Source organism: Rhinolophus hipposideros, assembly GCF_964194185.1.
Source record: "Rhinolophus hipposideros genome assembly, chromosome: 16".
NCBI classification, from domain to species: domain Eukaryota; kingdom Metazoa; phylum Chordata; class Mammalia; order Chiroptera; family Rhinolophidae; genus Rhinolophus; species Rhinolophus hipposideros.
Genome location: NC_138062.1, coordinates 58937846 through 58953971, shown reverse-complemented (window position 1 = coordinate 58953971; position 16126 = coordinate 58937846). Strand labels below are relative to the sequence as shown.

The following is a 16126-nucleotide window of genomic DNA, read 5'->3' as shown; positions in this document are numbered from 1 at the left end:
AGATGGCAAAAGAAGCTAAAATTAGATCCACTGTCAGGAAAGCAGCCTATGGACCATCATCACTTACCAGCACGGTGACCTTGGGCAAGTGTCTAACCTCTGTGAGCCTCAGTTTCCTCATCTGTGAAATGGGGTTTGAGGTAACAGCACCCATCTCATAGGGGTGTGAGGGGTAAATGAGTAGGCTCCGGTAAAGCACTTAACACTACCTCTGCAGGCCAAGGGGTGGCCTCCAGAAGAAAATGATGGGTGGGGAACTGCTGCTGTGCCTCCGCTTAGTGCCCTCTAGACCCCAACCCCTGCTTGGCTGCTGTCAACTTACCCCTCCAGTCCTCCCCTCCCAGGTACCTAATTCCCTGAGGCCGGGGAGGGACTGAGGATTCCAGCTGGGGATTAACAGAGGCAGATTAGAGATGCACTGGGCAAGGAATGGGGGTGGGGGGGGTCTTCTTAACCCTTTCCTCACCAGAGTTAGAGTTCTCACCCTGCTTCCTTTGGCTTCAGTTTTGGGAGAGGGGAGGCCACCTCCAGAACCTCCCTCACTCCCACCAGCGGAAGACCCTAAATAAGGAATTATGATCAGGTTCCTTGGGCTTCTGACATTCTGGTTGACCTGGGGAAGATGAGTTCCCTTCTCTGGGCCTCACTTTTCTCCTCTGAATAACCGGGAGAAAAAATGTGCCGACGAAACAGAAAACCTCAGCGTCCCAGAGTGAACGCTCTTGGGTGGTTGCGATTGGCTACACGGAGTGGATACTTGCTGAGCATCTACTGTGTAGGCAGGGCTGTTGTCACCACCATTTGCCCAAGATTTCCCAGGCCTCCCCCCGGGGGGGGGGGGGATAGCATCGCAAACAGAACCACAGGATCAACTTCCAGAAGACCCCAGAGTCATCCCTAGCTCCAGGGCCTGATTCTCTCCACTTGGGGTGCTGCCTGCCCCCACCCTAAACCCTGGCGTCCTCCCTGGGGGAGTAGGGAACCACCCCCAAAGGGGTCCCTGAATTCCTGAAGGGAACGGGGTCGCAGGCTGGGGCAAAGCCAAACAGAAGGATTGTAATGGAATCTTCACCCCACCAGGCTGGGAAAGCCCCCCTTTCATTGTCCCCAGCTAGGTTAGACGCAGAGCCTGGGAGGGGGAAAAAGGGGAGGTGCCTACTCTGCGGCTGCCAGAGGAGGGGGGACTGCGGGAGAGCGCTTGGGGGTGGGGAAGCGCTGCGGCACCGCATCCTAGTCCTCAGCTGCCGGCGCGGCAGAGGCGGGGGCGCTGACCCTCCTCGTCCCGGCCCCTCCCCCGCTGCAGGGACAGCGTCTTTAATCCTGACCCGGGGAGGGGCCGCCCGCTCCCCTCTCCACCTATGGAGCTGCCACGCGCTCCCCACCCCCGCCCCGCCTGAAGCCCTTGCGGGACCCCCAGGGGACCCCCGCCCCCCAGGTCTGTCGCCCTCGGTGTCCAAGTCTCTGTCTGTTCCCATCTGTCCCATCTCCCCTCTGTGCGTGTTTGTGACTGTGTGTATCCGGGACACCTGCACTCACGGGCCAGGGTGGCTGGCAGGATGGCCTGGGACAGGGGTCCTGAGGATGGTGTGTGGGTCAGTCCTAGGTCTGGAGTGTCTTTCTATGACTGTCAATGTGCGCGTCTGGGTGACATCCTGCAGGCTGTGAGTCCGTATGTGGCAGCGTGGAAGCTCTGGGTGCCTAGGTGACACCCCTCAGGCTGTGAGCATGTGGGTCCCCGTGTCTGTCTGGGTGACACCCGCAGGCTGTCTGTGTTGATGGCATCTGCAGGAGGTGTGCGTCCAAGACACCCTATCGGCTGTACGCGTGGGTCCCTGTGTGTCTGGGTGACACCCGCAGGCTATGTGTGTCTGTAACACGCTGCAGGAGCCCAGTGTGCGGGTCTGCGCGCGTCGGTGTACGTGGTGACTGTGTTGGAGCCGAGGAGGCCCGGGCCGCGAGTGTCCCCAGCCGTCTGCGTGCGTGTGTGTGTGTGAGCGCGCGCGCGCCGCGGCGAAGGTGGATCCGCTCAGTAAGCCGCGAGCCCGACCCGGGACCCACGACCCGTCGCCGCCGCCGCTCTCCTGGCCTCCCCTTGAGCGGGCCGGGCCGGGGATGGAGCTGCGGCAGCCTGGGCCGGGGCGCCCAGCGGCCTGAGGCGCGGGCGGCGAGCGGGGCCGGGGGAGGCGGGCCGAGGGGAGGGTCCTGAGGACTGGGGGGGCGGGCGCGGCGCGCCCCCTCCCTCGCGCGCTCTCTCCCTCCCCCGCGCGCCCTCCCTCGCCGCCTCCTCCCGCCGCCTCCGGCCCCCCCTCGCCGGGGACCGAGCGCGCTCGCTCCGGCGCCGGCCTTGCCTCCTCGCAGCAGCGCCATGGTACGTCGCCGCCCCCACTTTCGTTTTCGCCCGGGGAGTTTTTGGGGTGGTGCGTGGGCTCCCGGCGAAAGTTGCCAGGTCTGGGGGGACAGTCTGGGGGAGGGGCTCGATGCGTGGACACCCCCCCCCCGCCCGCCACATCGGGACCCCAGTCCGCCGATGCCCCCTCCCCGCGGCTGGGGGCGGAGTTGGCGGGCGGGGCGCAGCGGGGGACCCCAAGTGGGGGGCCCCTCGTGGGCGCAGCGGAGTTAGCGGGAAGGGCGGGGCTCCGGGAGAGGGTCCCCCCCAACCAGGCCGGGCCCCCGCCCCCTCTCTGGCGGGGCTGGAGGCGGGTGGGCGCGGCCGGGGGCGCACGACCCCCGAGCGCGCAGCCCGCGAGGGAGCGGGAACCGGGAGTGGACACCGGGCGGGGCGGGGTGGGGCGGGGGTCGCGGCGGCCGCCGGGGATACCCTGGCCCGGGCGAGCGCGGCGCGCCAGCTAGCGGAAAATGGCCGCTGCGGAGAGGGGCGGAGAGCGCGCCGCGGCCGCTGCCGGGCGCCTTGAACTTGGAGCCAAGCGGGCGGCAGTGCTCGGCGCCGCGCCGGGGCAGCCCCGGGGCCTGCCCTAGAGCCGCCTGAGGCCCGCCCCCAGGCCGACCCCGGCCCTGCCGTGGCGCACGCCGGGTCTCCGCCGGCGGGGGTGGGGTGGGGGGGATCACCAGGTCTCGGTGCCGCGCGTCCCAGGCCCGCGAGCGTCGGTGGCTGCACTTGAGGGTTCCGGTGTCCGGTCCGCTGGCGTCGGTGGCATCCGCACTCGAGGGGTGCGTTTGGGTGCTCCAGTGCTCCCAAACGGTCAGCATGGGAATCGGGGATGCGTTCGCGGGTCTGTGCGGCTCGGTGGTCCCGTTCCCGTCCGAGGGTCTGTGGGTCCCAAAGGCGTCGGGTCCTCTCCTTTATGTGTCTGTGTGTGTCTGCGCATCCACGTGGCTGGGTGTGTTGTGTTGCGTGTGTTAGAGCATTGTGCGGCTCTGGGACAGTGTCTTTGGGTAACTGGGCGACTGTGCTGTGCGTCCCTGTGGAATGGTGCTGTGAAGCTGTGTGGCTACGTTGTGTGTCCCCGGGGGCCGTGATGTCTCTCGATGAGTGTGTGGGGTGGCCCGTGTGAGTGTGTGGCGGTTACGGGGTTACCGGTGGATGGGAAACAGTGTCGTGTCGATGCGTCCTAGGGGACAGTTGGGTGTCTCTGTCTGACTGGCGCTGAGTGACTATCTTGGGGATGGGTCTACACTCTCCCCCGCTTCCCTCAGTTCTTTTTTTCTTTTCTGCAACTGGACTGCTAGGTGGTGGTGGTGGGGGGTGCTTCCGCTACCATGCCAAAACCCTGTCTCCTCATCTCATCCCCCACCCCGTCCCCTCCCTCCACTTCCCCCTGCCTCGGGTCCCTAATGGGCGCGGCCCCAGGTGGTCTGGCCTGAGGTTCTGGCGCGAGGTGGCGCCGGGACCCGACCACTCGGTGGCGGCGATGTCTCCCCGCCAGGGGCGGCGCGTGCGCACGCGGGGATCTGCCCCGAGGAGGACGGAATCGGCGGGGCCCCCCCCCCACCCGCTGCGGAGGAGGTACTGAGGGAGGGGTGGTTACAGAAGCGCGGGGGTTAGGTCGGGCCCAGCGGGGGTGGCCAAGGAGACCTCCTCACTCCCCAGGCTGGGGGCAGTCCCCCCAGTCCTGCCTCCTAACACTTGTCCGGGACTACGCCACACGGGGATGGGGGACAGGGGCAACAAAGTGTTCTTTTCTGCCCTCGAGAGAATCCTTTTTGCGCCCACCCCCACCCCAGGGCCTTTATATAATTTTTTAAATATGAAAGCCTCAAGGCCAAGCCAAGTTTCTGCCTTCTACCTTAAACCTGCATGCCATTTTAAGAGGCTGTTTGGGAATAGAAAAAGGGGTTCAGTGACACAGCTACATACGCATTGTTCAGGGTCCCATACTTTCATCAGCTCCCCCACCCTCAGAGGCCTCCAGTCTTTCCTTACCCTGCCCTACCTACGCCGCCTGACAGCACTCAGACAATCGTCTCCCACCACACTCCTGTGTAGTCACACACACCTGGCCTGCCCCACACCATGCTCGCTTCCATCCCCACTTGTCACCAGGTGCTCAGGGGGACACATTCATGTGTGCACCTTCATGAGCATACACCTATGACATACCCTTGAAGGGTGCACAGGGTCCCAGCCACACGTGTACATAACTGCGCACATACAAGTGCGCACAACCACACAGACCTACACTGACATACAGGCACAAATACACACATTCACAGACAGGCACCTGCATTTGTGGGAGAGGGAGGACCCCAACTGTGGGGGGAGTTGATAAGGATGCCGGGGGAGGAGCAGGGATGTGGTGGGCCATGTGTCATTGCATGTGAGTGCATATGTGCCTGTGTGTGAATACTGGGAGGGGTTCTGTTGTGGGTGTGTGTGCTTACAAGATGTCATTGTGTTTGGTGTGAGTGATTGTGGATGAGTGTATGAGTGTATGTGTATTGTGTTTGAGGTTGTGTGTGCACTTGTGTGGGTCTGTGTATGTGTCTGCAGGGCTGTCTTCAGTGAATCTCTGTGTCACTGTATATGTGTCAGTGTGTTACTGTGTGTGTCATGTTGGTTCTGTCTGTGTCTGAGTCTGTGTGTGTGTGAAAATCCGGGCCTGTGTAGCATGTTTGTGTTTGTGTGAATCTGTGACTCTGTGGTGTGTTGTGTGTGTCTGTGTCTGTGCCAGCCCTAGAGTCACATCCCACCTTTACTTCTGAACATGCCCTGCTAGAGCCTCAGTTTCTCATCTGCAAAATGGGAACACACAGAAACCCCTTTGAGGGCTGAGGAGAAATGGCACCATCAGGACCAAGTATTCACAAGGCCTGGCCCCAGGCCTGTCCTCTGTTCTCTGGGTGTGGCAGCTGTGGCATTACCACGCAGGCTCCTGTCATCCCTACCTGAGCTGCTCTGTGAATTCCACTCTTTCAAAGTTTACTTTTTAACTACACAAGCCACCCCTACCCCAGTGCGACCCCAATCCAGAGAGGTCCTGTGTCGTGCAGCTTTGTCTGAGCAATTGTAGGTAGAACAGATGCACATTCTTGTAAAGGATACATATATATTCTTGTAAAAGATACGTGTATATTCTTATAAAGGATATGTGTATGTTCTTGTAAAGGATATATGTCTATTCTTGTAAAGGATATATACCTGTTCTTATAATGGATATATGTATATTATTATAAAGGATACGCATATATTCTTATAAAGGGGACATGTATTTTTTTAAAATTCCAAATAAGATCTTGTGCTACAGCAGGGTTTCTCAACTGGATGTGGTTCTGCCCCCAGGGGACACTGGGCGATGTCTGGGGACATTTGTGGTTGTCATGGGGGGGGGGGATGCTCCTGGCATCAAGTGGGAGGAGGAATTTGGTCCAGACCTCGCTTTCCCCAGCATGTCTCTTAGAGACGTCTCCATGTGGGAGCCCCTTGTTCTTTTAAGAAACTGCATAGTATTCCAACCTGTGCCCACGCTGGCACTGCCAAACTGGCCTCCCACAGAGGGACATGATGGCTGGTTCCAAGTTGTTGGCATTAGTGTTACAGGGTGGCAGTCAACACTCCTGTGCGTCTGTATCTGGGACAAGTCACAGAGAAGCCTAAGAGGGAATTCTAGGGAGTGTACACTTCTGCTTTTTCACGAATGAGCTAAAGTGCTCCAAAGTGCCAGGAACTCCCCCCTTCCCGGCCCTCACACATAGGTCTGCGTCCACCAGTTGCTTTGCTAAGAAACCACTGCGTTCCGGCACTGTTCTAAGCTGGTTTATCCGCAGTCCGGTTCACAGAGGAGGAAACTGAAGCACAGGGATGTTAAGCTGCTGGTTGGAGAAGATACAGAACTAGGCTACAACTGTGCGCCACAGCTGCCTTGCTGCGGACCTACTATGTGCACTGCAGGGGCCTCTCCTGCCTGGACTGTGGGAGATTTCATACACACACACACTTCTGTTAGTGAACTTGCAGGAGATTCTACCGTCTGCCATGACTAATAATGTTAACACAGTCCTCACACACATTGTCTCAAGTTCTCGGATCTCCCCAGTCTTCCGAGATGTGTCCTAATGTTGCTGTTTCACAGATGTGGAAACTGAGGTTCCAAGAGGAGCAGTCATTGGTCTCCAAACTTTACCTTGGAAAGGAACCTCAACTGCCCCGTGAAGGTTGCAGGCAGGGCGGGGATGGGGGGCCAGTCTGAGGGGGATTCTCGGAAATCCACTTTAATTTTTAAATGTCTGTGAATTGAGGATGTGCCCTGTGTTCATGGCATTTTAAAAATAATAAAATACTGCTTTATGTTGGTATTTGGGTTCCTAGCACTTGCCTCCCCATTTATCCTGGGGTTTGAAGTGCCCACCACAGCCGCACAATGGCTGTTTTTTTTTTAAATTAAAAAAAACATTTGTGCAGTGCGCACGATGTGCTAAGCGCTGTCTGAATAACAATCAGACACAGGCAGTGAGGAGCGCGAGGACCCAGGAATACGTGCTGTGTATGAATCCTGCTCCCTCCTAGTCCGGCCCTGGGACCCTGGGCTAGTGGCCTCCATTCTCTGGGCCTCAGTTTCCTTCCCTGTAACACAGGAGAATATCAGGGTTGCTGGCATCTTCCATATCCCTGGGCTTGGGGCAGCTGCCCCAAGTTTGTAACAGGGTGTCATTGGCATCAGGATACCCAGAGAGACTAGTCAAAATGGCCAAGCTTTCTAAGAATGCCTCCGTGTACATTTGGTAGGAAGTCAAGACTCTGCTAAGTGACATTATCCTTATGCCGACTGACCCCATATGGGTGGGCACTTTACAGAGCAGGACACCAAGGGACAGAAGTGAGGATCCAGGTCACCCTACTCTGTGAGGTGGGAAGGAGAGCTGCGGCAGCCTCTGAGCCAGGATAGGAGGATTCAGGGAGTAAACCGGGTGAGGGTTTGGTCATGATCATCAGACGTCCTGGGGGCTCAGACTGGGGGAGTGCAGGTCTGTGTTTAGTTATTCTACACAGAGAACAATGGCGCTCGAATTTGGGCTGCACGGGCTGATGGCTCCTAGCTATTCACTGTGCCTCAGTTTCCAGATCTGTGAAATGGGCACAAGCCTGGGGTGGGTAGGAATCACTGGACATCTGGGAACAGGTTTATCTGGCCAGCCTGAGGTTCTGTCTGATCATCTTCCTGCTGGGGTAATGGGGAGACACATAGGGGAGGTCAAAGCCACCCTTCAGTTCCCTTTTGGTGCTGGCAGAGGAGGAAAGAGCAGATTCCTGAAGGTTCCTGGGTTAGCTGGGGTCCCTCTGGCCAACGGGGGTGCAGTTATAGCCAAGCCCCTCAGCCTGGGCACTGCAGCCCCTGTCTGACCCTCAGAGGAGCAGTGGAAAAGAGTGTGGGGAACCCTCCTCTCCTGCCATGTACCCCGGGATGTACATCTTTAAGGGGAAAGCCGCGCGCTCGGGCCGGGCCTCTGCACACGTCACTGCTTCATTCTTTCCCTCCCCCCCCCCATCCCCTTGGCTCGTTTCTCCAACTTCCCGGCCAGCTCGGTGTGGGTTTGGGGGGGAGTCTTAAAAATCCACCTCCGGCCCCCAAATGTCCAGCAACAACAGCCCAGCGCCCCCTCCCCGCTTGACTTAGGCGGGAGGTCTTGGAGGAACCTCTGGGGTCCGGGCGCTGGAGGCCGCGGGTCCCTATCGGTTGGCCAGGACCTGGGCGGCTTGAAATTCGTAATAATAGCAATAATGGGGTTCGTGAGGCCTGGGGGGGAGCGGCTTTCCTTCCTCGCTCGCGCTCTTTTTTTCCCTCGTTTCTTTGAAAGTTGGATGTTGTGAAGTGGGAGGTTCGAGTGGGAGGGGAGAGAAATGGGGGGGAGAGGAGGGAGGTTGCCAGAGGGAGGAGAGACAGAGACACAGAGACGGAGGAGGGGAGAGGGAAAGAGGAGGTGGGGGGGGGACAGGAAAGGAAGGGAGCGAGAGAGAGAGAGAGAGAGAGAGAGAGAGAGAGAGAGAGAGAGAGAGAGAGAGGAGAGAGGGAGAGGGAGAGAGAGAGGGAGGGAGAGAGCGGGAGGGAGGAGGGAGGGAGACCAAGGGAGGAGGCGGCGAGGAGCGCGCGCCGGCCGCGGCCGCGGGGGGGGGGGGTTGGAAAAATGACTCAGTAAGTTCAGCGCGCCCGCTCCGGCCGGCCCTGCGCCTCCCGCCGCGCCCGGGATGTATTCGTCCCCGCTCTGCCTGACTCAGGTACGCCCCCCGTCTGCGCCCCCCGCGCCACGGCCCCTCGCCCCCCGCATCCCGGCCCGGGAGTTTGGAAGCTCGAGGAGGCGGGACGAAAAAGGCGCGCGTCCCTCCCGCCCAGCTGGCCGGGATGCCCCAATACTGGCCAGGGGCCGGTAGGGGGTGGGCTGGGCCCGGAGACCCTCCCTTAACACCTGGGACCCTCACCCGGGACTCCTGCTCCGCGGCCCCCCCAAGGGACTCCCAGGACCTCTCCCCCTTCCGGACGTGGGGCTCCGACTGCAGGTTCGCCACCCTCATGCAGAACGCGCTTCCCCCCGCTCACCCAGGAAGGTCTGGGGGGTGCTCCCAAAGACAGGGCTCTGCGTGAACCGTGTGCCTGGACCCGGCCTCCCTCTAAGAGCAATTGAGAGGGTTCTGGCTCCCTGGGCTCCCCAGCACTCTTGAGGAGGGCACCCCTCTGATGTATTCCCCGGACCCCCCTTACCAAGGTTGCGCCCTACCATGCCAGCCCAGGCCGCCTTCCCCCCATTATTGGCCCACGTGTGTGTGGAGGGGGAGGGGGCGCGCGAACTTGGAGGCGCCAGCGGTGGGGGGAGGGGGTGCTCGACGTCCCGGCTTGGTCTCTCCCTCCACGCCACCCCCCCCACCGCCCCGATGTTTTCGCCGCATCGATTTGGGGATTATTGAGTCGCCGGCAGCCGGGAGGAGCCGGGAGGCAGGCGCTCCGGGGTCTGGCGGGCACTGCGGCGCTGCGCACACCCTAGCCCGCCGGCACCTGCCCCTGCCCCCTTCCGTAGCCTCTCACCCCTGGCCGCGCTCCCAGGCTGCCCCGCTGAGGTCTGATGCAATGACCTGAGAGGGGTAGGTGGACCCTCCCCGAGACTGCACGGCACTCCTGGGACTCCCCAGCTCCCTCCCGGACCACCCCCCAGGACTTCTCGTTTTACCGTCCAGCCCAGCCCTCCCACCCCACGTCCTTGTGTGTCTAGGTCAGTGGGGTTCCACTCTCAGTCTGCTCTGAGATGATAGGAGACTAAGGCAGGTTCTGGAGAGAGGGGCAGCATGGCCTACAGAGTACAGTCCTGGGTGTCCCGAGGAGCACTGAGTGGGGAGTATCAGGGACTGCCAGTCTCCGCTTTTTGTCATTGGCCGCCTCTGGCCCCTCTGGGGAGTTCCTGTCTCCCAGCAGACACAGTGAGGGCTGGTGCTTGGGGTGGGGGTGTCTAAGGATTCTCCTACCCATGATCTCCTGGGTGACCTTGGGCAAGTCCCTGCCCCTCTCCAGGCCTCCGTTTCCCCCTCTGAGCAGCTTTTGGGGAGTCTCTCAAAGCATTATCGCTGGCCCACTTCTGTCTGCCAGTCGTCCTGAAGCTCCCCAATAACAACTAGGGTTCTAGTCCAGTTGCTGCGTGACCTTGGGCCTCCCAGTCTCTGGGCTTAGGGGGGTGGGTGGCCTGGGTGGCTCTGGGTGCCCCCACCCCCTCTGCCCTTCCCGCGCTCTCTAGCTCCAAGAGCCACACGGGGGGCCAGGCAGAGGAGGGCTATTCCAGGCAAGCAGATTGGAAGGCCGCCTTTTGTCACTGCGCCCTGGAATTCCCCCATCAGGACGCCTCAGGAGACACGGCTCCATCCACGTTGCCCAGAGGGGGTGGCAGGGAGAACCAGAGCCGGGGAGTTGCCAGTGAACTTGGACACTCACTGGGCCTGGCTTTCCCCAGGAGGAGGGCACGGATCAGCTAGGCGTCTCTCGGTGAGAAACATAAAATCACAAAAATCAGAGGTTGCTGGGTGCAAAGGATATGGGGACAAGGAGACAGAGACAAGCAGAAATATCCACGCGCTCCTCCTGGGGTGGGAAGGGAGCGGGGCTCCTCCTCTGTTTATTCCACACATGGCCCCCACCACGGAGGAGAGCCCCTGACCCCTTCTCAGGCTGCCTCCCCCTGTAACCTCAGTGTAGTCCTCACAGCCCCAGCGTGGTCTGGGATCTCCAGTGGGGGATCTGGGAGCACCCTGGTTGCCCCTGCAGGACCCCCACCCCTGGCTGGCTGGCCCAGTCTCCCTAATCTGTCCCCACCCCATTTCTCTATCTTCATCTCTGTCTAGCTCTTCATATCTGTCTTTTCCTTTCTCTGCCTCTGTCTCTCTGTCACTTCGTCTATCTCTTCTGTCTCTCTCTCTCTCCAGATCTCTCCACCTCCGTTTCTCACTGTCTTTTTCCCCTCTCTTTGTCTCTGTGTCTCTCTCCGTACCCCACCTGTCTCTCCCTGTGTCTCTCTGTCTCTGGGCCTCCATCTCCCCCTTTGACCCGACTAATTTTACAACCTGAGTCCAGCCTAAAATAGCTCCCTTTTAGCTGATCTGACCCCGATCTTTCTAGGAGCTGAGACCAGCTGGGGGAAGAAGGTGCCCAGTGGCTCCTGTGCCAGCCCACCCTGTACCCCCCCTGCCCTGTCCACCGAAGGGGGGCAGCAGTGGTGGGGCAGCCCTGGAGGATTCTGGGAGCCCTGTCCCTGTTTCAATGGTGGTGACTCAAGCGCTTTTTCACTTTTACTCTTAAGAGGAACTGTGTGGAGCAGCCGTTACTTCCATAAATCCTGCAGGCGGGAAGGCCAGCCTCCCTGCGCTTGCCCCGCTCTGGGCCTCCCTCCTTGCCTCCCGCCCGCCCGCCGCCACCGCCACGTTAGTTATTCCGGGTTTGGGGCCAAATCCCTCTTGGCTGCAGTGCCCAGGATTCCCTGGGGCCATGGCCAGCCCTGCCGCCAGGGCCCCCTCCCTCATTCATTCATTCTTTCCTTCATTCCTTCATCTCGATCCTTCTCAGGGAGGCACTCTTTTTACTGCCATTTCTCCAGGGTGGATTCTGAGATTGGGAGAGGGCCCCCGACTTTTATTTAATAGATTTTATTAAGCACTTTCTATGGGCCAGGTGTAGGGGGGAGGCCCAAGGCAGTGAAGTCTAGGCCTGGTGTGGGTTCTGCTGGACAGGGTTCCCTCAGCACCTCTGGGCTGGGAGAGGGGCCAGTATAGCATGGCTGGTGAGGCTGAGGGTTGGGGCCACTTCCCACCTGGCTGGTTGGCCAGGCCTGGGCAGGTGGGCACTCCCTGTGTGCCCCTCACCTGGGGTCTGATGGCCTCCGATTGGATCTTGTAAAAGGCACACCCATGTCTCTCCCTGTCTCTCTCCGCGTCTGTGTCTCTCTGTCTCTTCCCCCTCCCTGTTCTGCGGTGGAGGTGTCTCAGCGCCAGGACCCGGCGCCTTGTAAATCACGAAGCTGGGATTCTGGCCGAGTCAGCGTTCTCTCTCTCTCTCTCTCTCTCTCTCTCTCTCTCTTTCTCCCCCCCCCTCCCTCCCTCCCTCTCTCTGTCTCGCTCTCCCTCTTCTTATGTCTTTCTTTCTCTCGCTCTGCCTGAGCCTCCCTCCTTGTCTCAGGACAAATGGATGGGAAATGCCGCCATGTCCAGTGCCTTCTGCCCCATGCAGCCCCTGCCCATTTTAATGCACCGGGGTGCCTGTCAACCGGAGGTCCGCAGTGCAGGGGCTCCCACAGGCCTGAACTGCACACCACCACGTGCGTGTGTACGCTCCCTGACACCATACCTATGAGGACACAGCCCCACGCCGCCTTGGATGTGCCCTAAGGGGGAGGGGACACAGAAACCTAGGGTGGCCTCAGACCTGCATGCAAATCTTGTTTAGGAGGCTCAGAATGGAGTTCTCTTTCCAGTTTTGACTCTGGGTGGGTGACCTAGGCCTCCTGTGCCCCCTTCTCCTCCCGTGAAATGAAGTAAATGGTAACCCTCAGCTCAGGCTGCCTGAGGACTCAGCTCCCAGGTACAGGACCTAGGGCCTGGCACACAGTCAGTGCTCATAAATATTTGTTGCATGAATGGACAGATGGGTGGTTCTGCCAGCTGAGAGGAGGCGCGGGAGTCTCTCTCAGCCTCAGTCTCTCCCCTTATGTCCCGCAATGCAAATACAATTGTGCCTCCCTCTGATGCGTCACCCTTAGCACAGTGCCTGGTATACAGTAGGTGCCATATAACAGTGGATAGCAGTGACCACCACAGAAAATGGAGCTCTGACCCTCAAGGGTTTTTCTGTTGGCCTTTCCTTGAGGCCCATCTCTGTCCAGGGTCTCCCTGAGTTTGGCCAGACCCAAGCGGCTACCAGCAGCCTTTGTCAGCTGGGGTGCATGAATGGGGGCAACAGGCAGAGGATGAGGTTGTTCCTTCATTGATCTGGATTTTGGGGACACAGTCGTGAACAAAACAGATCAACTCTGTGTCCTTAGGGGGCTGCAGTCTAGGCAAGACTGAGGGGCAGGAACAGGTGACGGCAGGACCAGGCTGCTGGTTTGGCTGGCATGGGCCTCCTCAGGAGGAGGTGGTGTATTGTCTGGAACTGAGCAGAGGGAAGGAACCACACGGAATTCAGAGAGAGCATGCAGGGTGCAGAGTGGGCATAGTTGGGGAGCCCCAAGAATGGAGCCAGACCTTGTGCTCAAGGGGCCCAGCAGAGGGGTTAAGGAGTCAGGGCGTCCATGGTCATAGGGACCTGGGTTCAGGTCCCAGCTCTGCTCCTTCCTGGCTGCAGGGCCGGTGGCTTCAACGCTCAGTGCCTCAGTGTCTTCCCTCTGGACAGTGAGCACAATATATGTTCAGCCTCTAAAAGCATGACCTCCTCGTCTCTCTAACACCGTGGCCCTCGGGCTCCGCGCCCATCCTGTTCCTGGGACACCAAGGCACAAAGAGGGAAGTCAGGAGATCCAGGGCTCAGACTCACTGGTCAGTTTAACGGGGTTTTTCACTCCCTCGCCTCAGTTTACCCAAATTCTTCCCCGAGGTCCATCAGGCTCTGCAGAACCAGCGTCTCCTCCCCTCCCTGCCTTCACCTCCACTCCCTCTCGTTCACTCTGCGGCAGCTCCACCAGCCTCCTCTCTGCTCCCAGTCCTGCCTCCAAACCTCTGCACGTGCTGTTTTCTCTACTTGGAAAGCTCCTACTCTGATTATAATCTTTCAGGTCAGGAGAAATCCTCCCTGACCACTCGCTGCTAAAAGACAACCCCCAAGGGATTCCCTGCCCCCCTCAAAGTCCTTCACATTTCTTCAAGCCACTTTGTTCAGTCTGACGTTTTATTACATCCTTGTTGGCTTGTTTAATGTCCATTCTGCCCCAAATCAGGATCCAGGTGAGGGCTGAGCCCAGGTCACTGCTGGGTCCCCAGGACTGTGCATGCACCTGGCACACGGTAGACAGTAAATGTTTATTGAACAACTGAATGACTCTTTCCCTCATTAGATAAGAGCTTTTCATAAGCTCTGATGCTCTGAGCTTGCGGGGGAGGAGTGACGCTAGGTTAGGACCCTAAGACTGGTACCAGATGGGTCTGTGTTCGTGTATGAGCTCTGCTGTTTGCCATTTAATGTGGAGGAGACGACATTGCAGCCAGGGCTTTGAAGGATGCGTAGGAGTTTTGGATAAGTTCTTGAGAGGTAAATAAGAAAGACCCGCAATGTTTGTTGAATCGCTTAGTGAAGGAAGGAGAGAGAATCCTTCGCGGAACACTTTTGGGGTGAGAAATGGAGTGTCATGTCCTGATTTGCTGTCCTGGACTGTCAGAGTGGGAGGGCCACAGGGAAGTCCAGTGCAGGGCACAGCCTAGTGCACAACTGTCCAATCCATAGGGCCCAGCAAGGGCTTAGACCCAACTGCTGCTGCCCTTTTTGGCCACAAAGTCTTAGTGGGCTAAGTGGGGTTTCTGGGAAAGGCCTGGCCTTGCTCCCCCTCCCACCACAACTTGTATCTCTGGTTAGCAGAGCAATAGACAAGCCTGCAACCCCCAACAGGCTGCAATGTCCCTTCCTGCCCATTGTACAGAATGAGAAACTGTAGCCCAAAGTGGAGCAGTTATTTGTTCCTGGGTCATACAAAAGGTGAAAATGGAGGCTGATGTCACCCAGCCTCATTCCCTCACAAGGTCTGCTTGGCAGTGAGTACCTCAGCCCTGGGCCTCAGGGTTGGGGAAGGAGCGAGAGCTGGTGTGGTCCAGGCTAGGTCTAGGAGAACCCTGAGGAGAGCAGGAAAGGCTGCCTGAAGGAATACTGGTGATAGGGCTTTGAGGGATGTGTAGGAGTTCAGGAGGATTCTCTGCATCTGGCTTTCCTTGGCTGTCTCCTTTGCCCAGTCAACCAGTAAGGGCATTGGACAGTGCCTGGGGAAGAGGCCTTGGTTGTTACAGGTCTTCTGGTACAAAGAGAGTGACAGACCTGCCTTTCACCTGGCCTGACCTCCCTGGGAGGATGAGGGAGGACGGAGCAGCAGGTCTATGACCCAGTTACGGACTGTTTGTCTTCCTTTCTCCAGGACCAGCTTGGGGTCACTGGTGACGTGGGCTCCCACCCCTGCCCGCCTCCCGGGCATCTTTCTCCAGAGAGGGCCCAGAGAAGGGGTAGAGATCAGAGGGGGAGGGGGGCGCAGAGAGGGGAGGAGCTGGAAGAGGGGTGGAGGCTCACGGGGAGGAGCCCAGACCAAGAAAAGAAATTGAGGGAGAGGAGCTCAGAAGTGGGGAGGTACTCAGAGAGGAAGGGGTTCAAGGAGAGGAGGAATCTGGGAGTGGTCGCTGGCCCCTGCTGGCTGACACCCCAGCTGCCCCTTCCTAATTTCCTCTTATCAGGGCCCCAGTAATCACCAGAACTTGGGTGGCAGCCACGGCCCAACGTCCACACCATTGTCCTGGCCTCTGGCCACCCTGCCATCCCCTCTGGTGGCAGCAACCTGTGCCCTATTGATTCCCTGACCCTGGCTTCTCCAGCCAGACGACCTGGGCTCTGGTCCCAATTCTGCTGACCGGCTGTGTGACCCTGGGCAAGTGGTTCTCCATCTCTGGGGCTGGCATGTCAAGTGCCACAGGACAGGCAACTCTGAGGTGGACAGGGACTGGCAGGGAATGGGCCCCCTCCGTTCTCCCTCTGCCTTAGCAGGTCAGCGGGGCGGAGATGGGGGGGGCAGCGGAAAAGGGCCCCAAGGTCCAGTGCGTGCCACACCTGTTCCAGTGACTCACGCTTAGGGGGACATTGGAGTGAGGAGTTGGGCGCACAAGCTGAGCCCCGTCCCACCCCACCCTGGCGAGGGCGGGAGGCTATTTTCAGAGCCTCAGTAATAGGTGAAATCTGAGGTCGTCCCCCTCCCCCCAGCACCCCATGGCCAGAGGTGGCCCAAGGGGAGATGGAGCACAGAGCAGGAGAGTGCACGGGTGGTGGGTACTGTGAGTGTCCAGGCCTGGAGGTAGGATCGAGCCCAGCCACATCCATATAGAAAGCAAACCAAGGGTCCAGAGCAGCTATTTTATCTCTGTCCCGGAGACCTCAGCCTTGTGGAGAGCAGGCTGCTCTGAGAGAGGGGCTCAATGGCCTTTGTGAGGGTGGGGTCCTGGGTTCTTATCCTTACACAGGCCCTG

General features: G+C 59.2%; 1 protein-coding gene across 11 annotated transcripts in view; it reads left to right on the top strand.

Annotated features, from left to right (window-relative positions):
- Nucleotides 1-2185: 2185 nt before the first annotated feature.
- NFIC (nuclear factor I C) overlaps nt 2186-16126 on the top strand; it is a 63692-nt gene continuing 49751 nt past the window's right edge. For 2 of the 11 annotated variants that reach the window (XM_081076485.1, XM_081076490.1), the window contains exon 1: nt 2236-2368. In XM_081076485.1, coding sequence (XP_080932611.1) covers nt 2366-2368 — 3 coding nt within the window. In that variant the 5' untranslated portion in view covers nt 2236-2365. Of the gene's footprint in view, nt 2369-3553; nt 3965-8319; nt 8669-9876; nt 10416-16126 lie in introns of those variants that run through there. The other 9 variants (XM_081076489.1, XM_081076491.1, XM_081076492.1 and 6 more) reach the window with 8 other exon arrangements.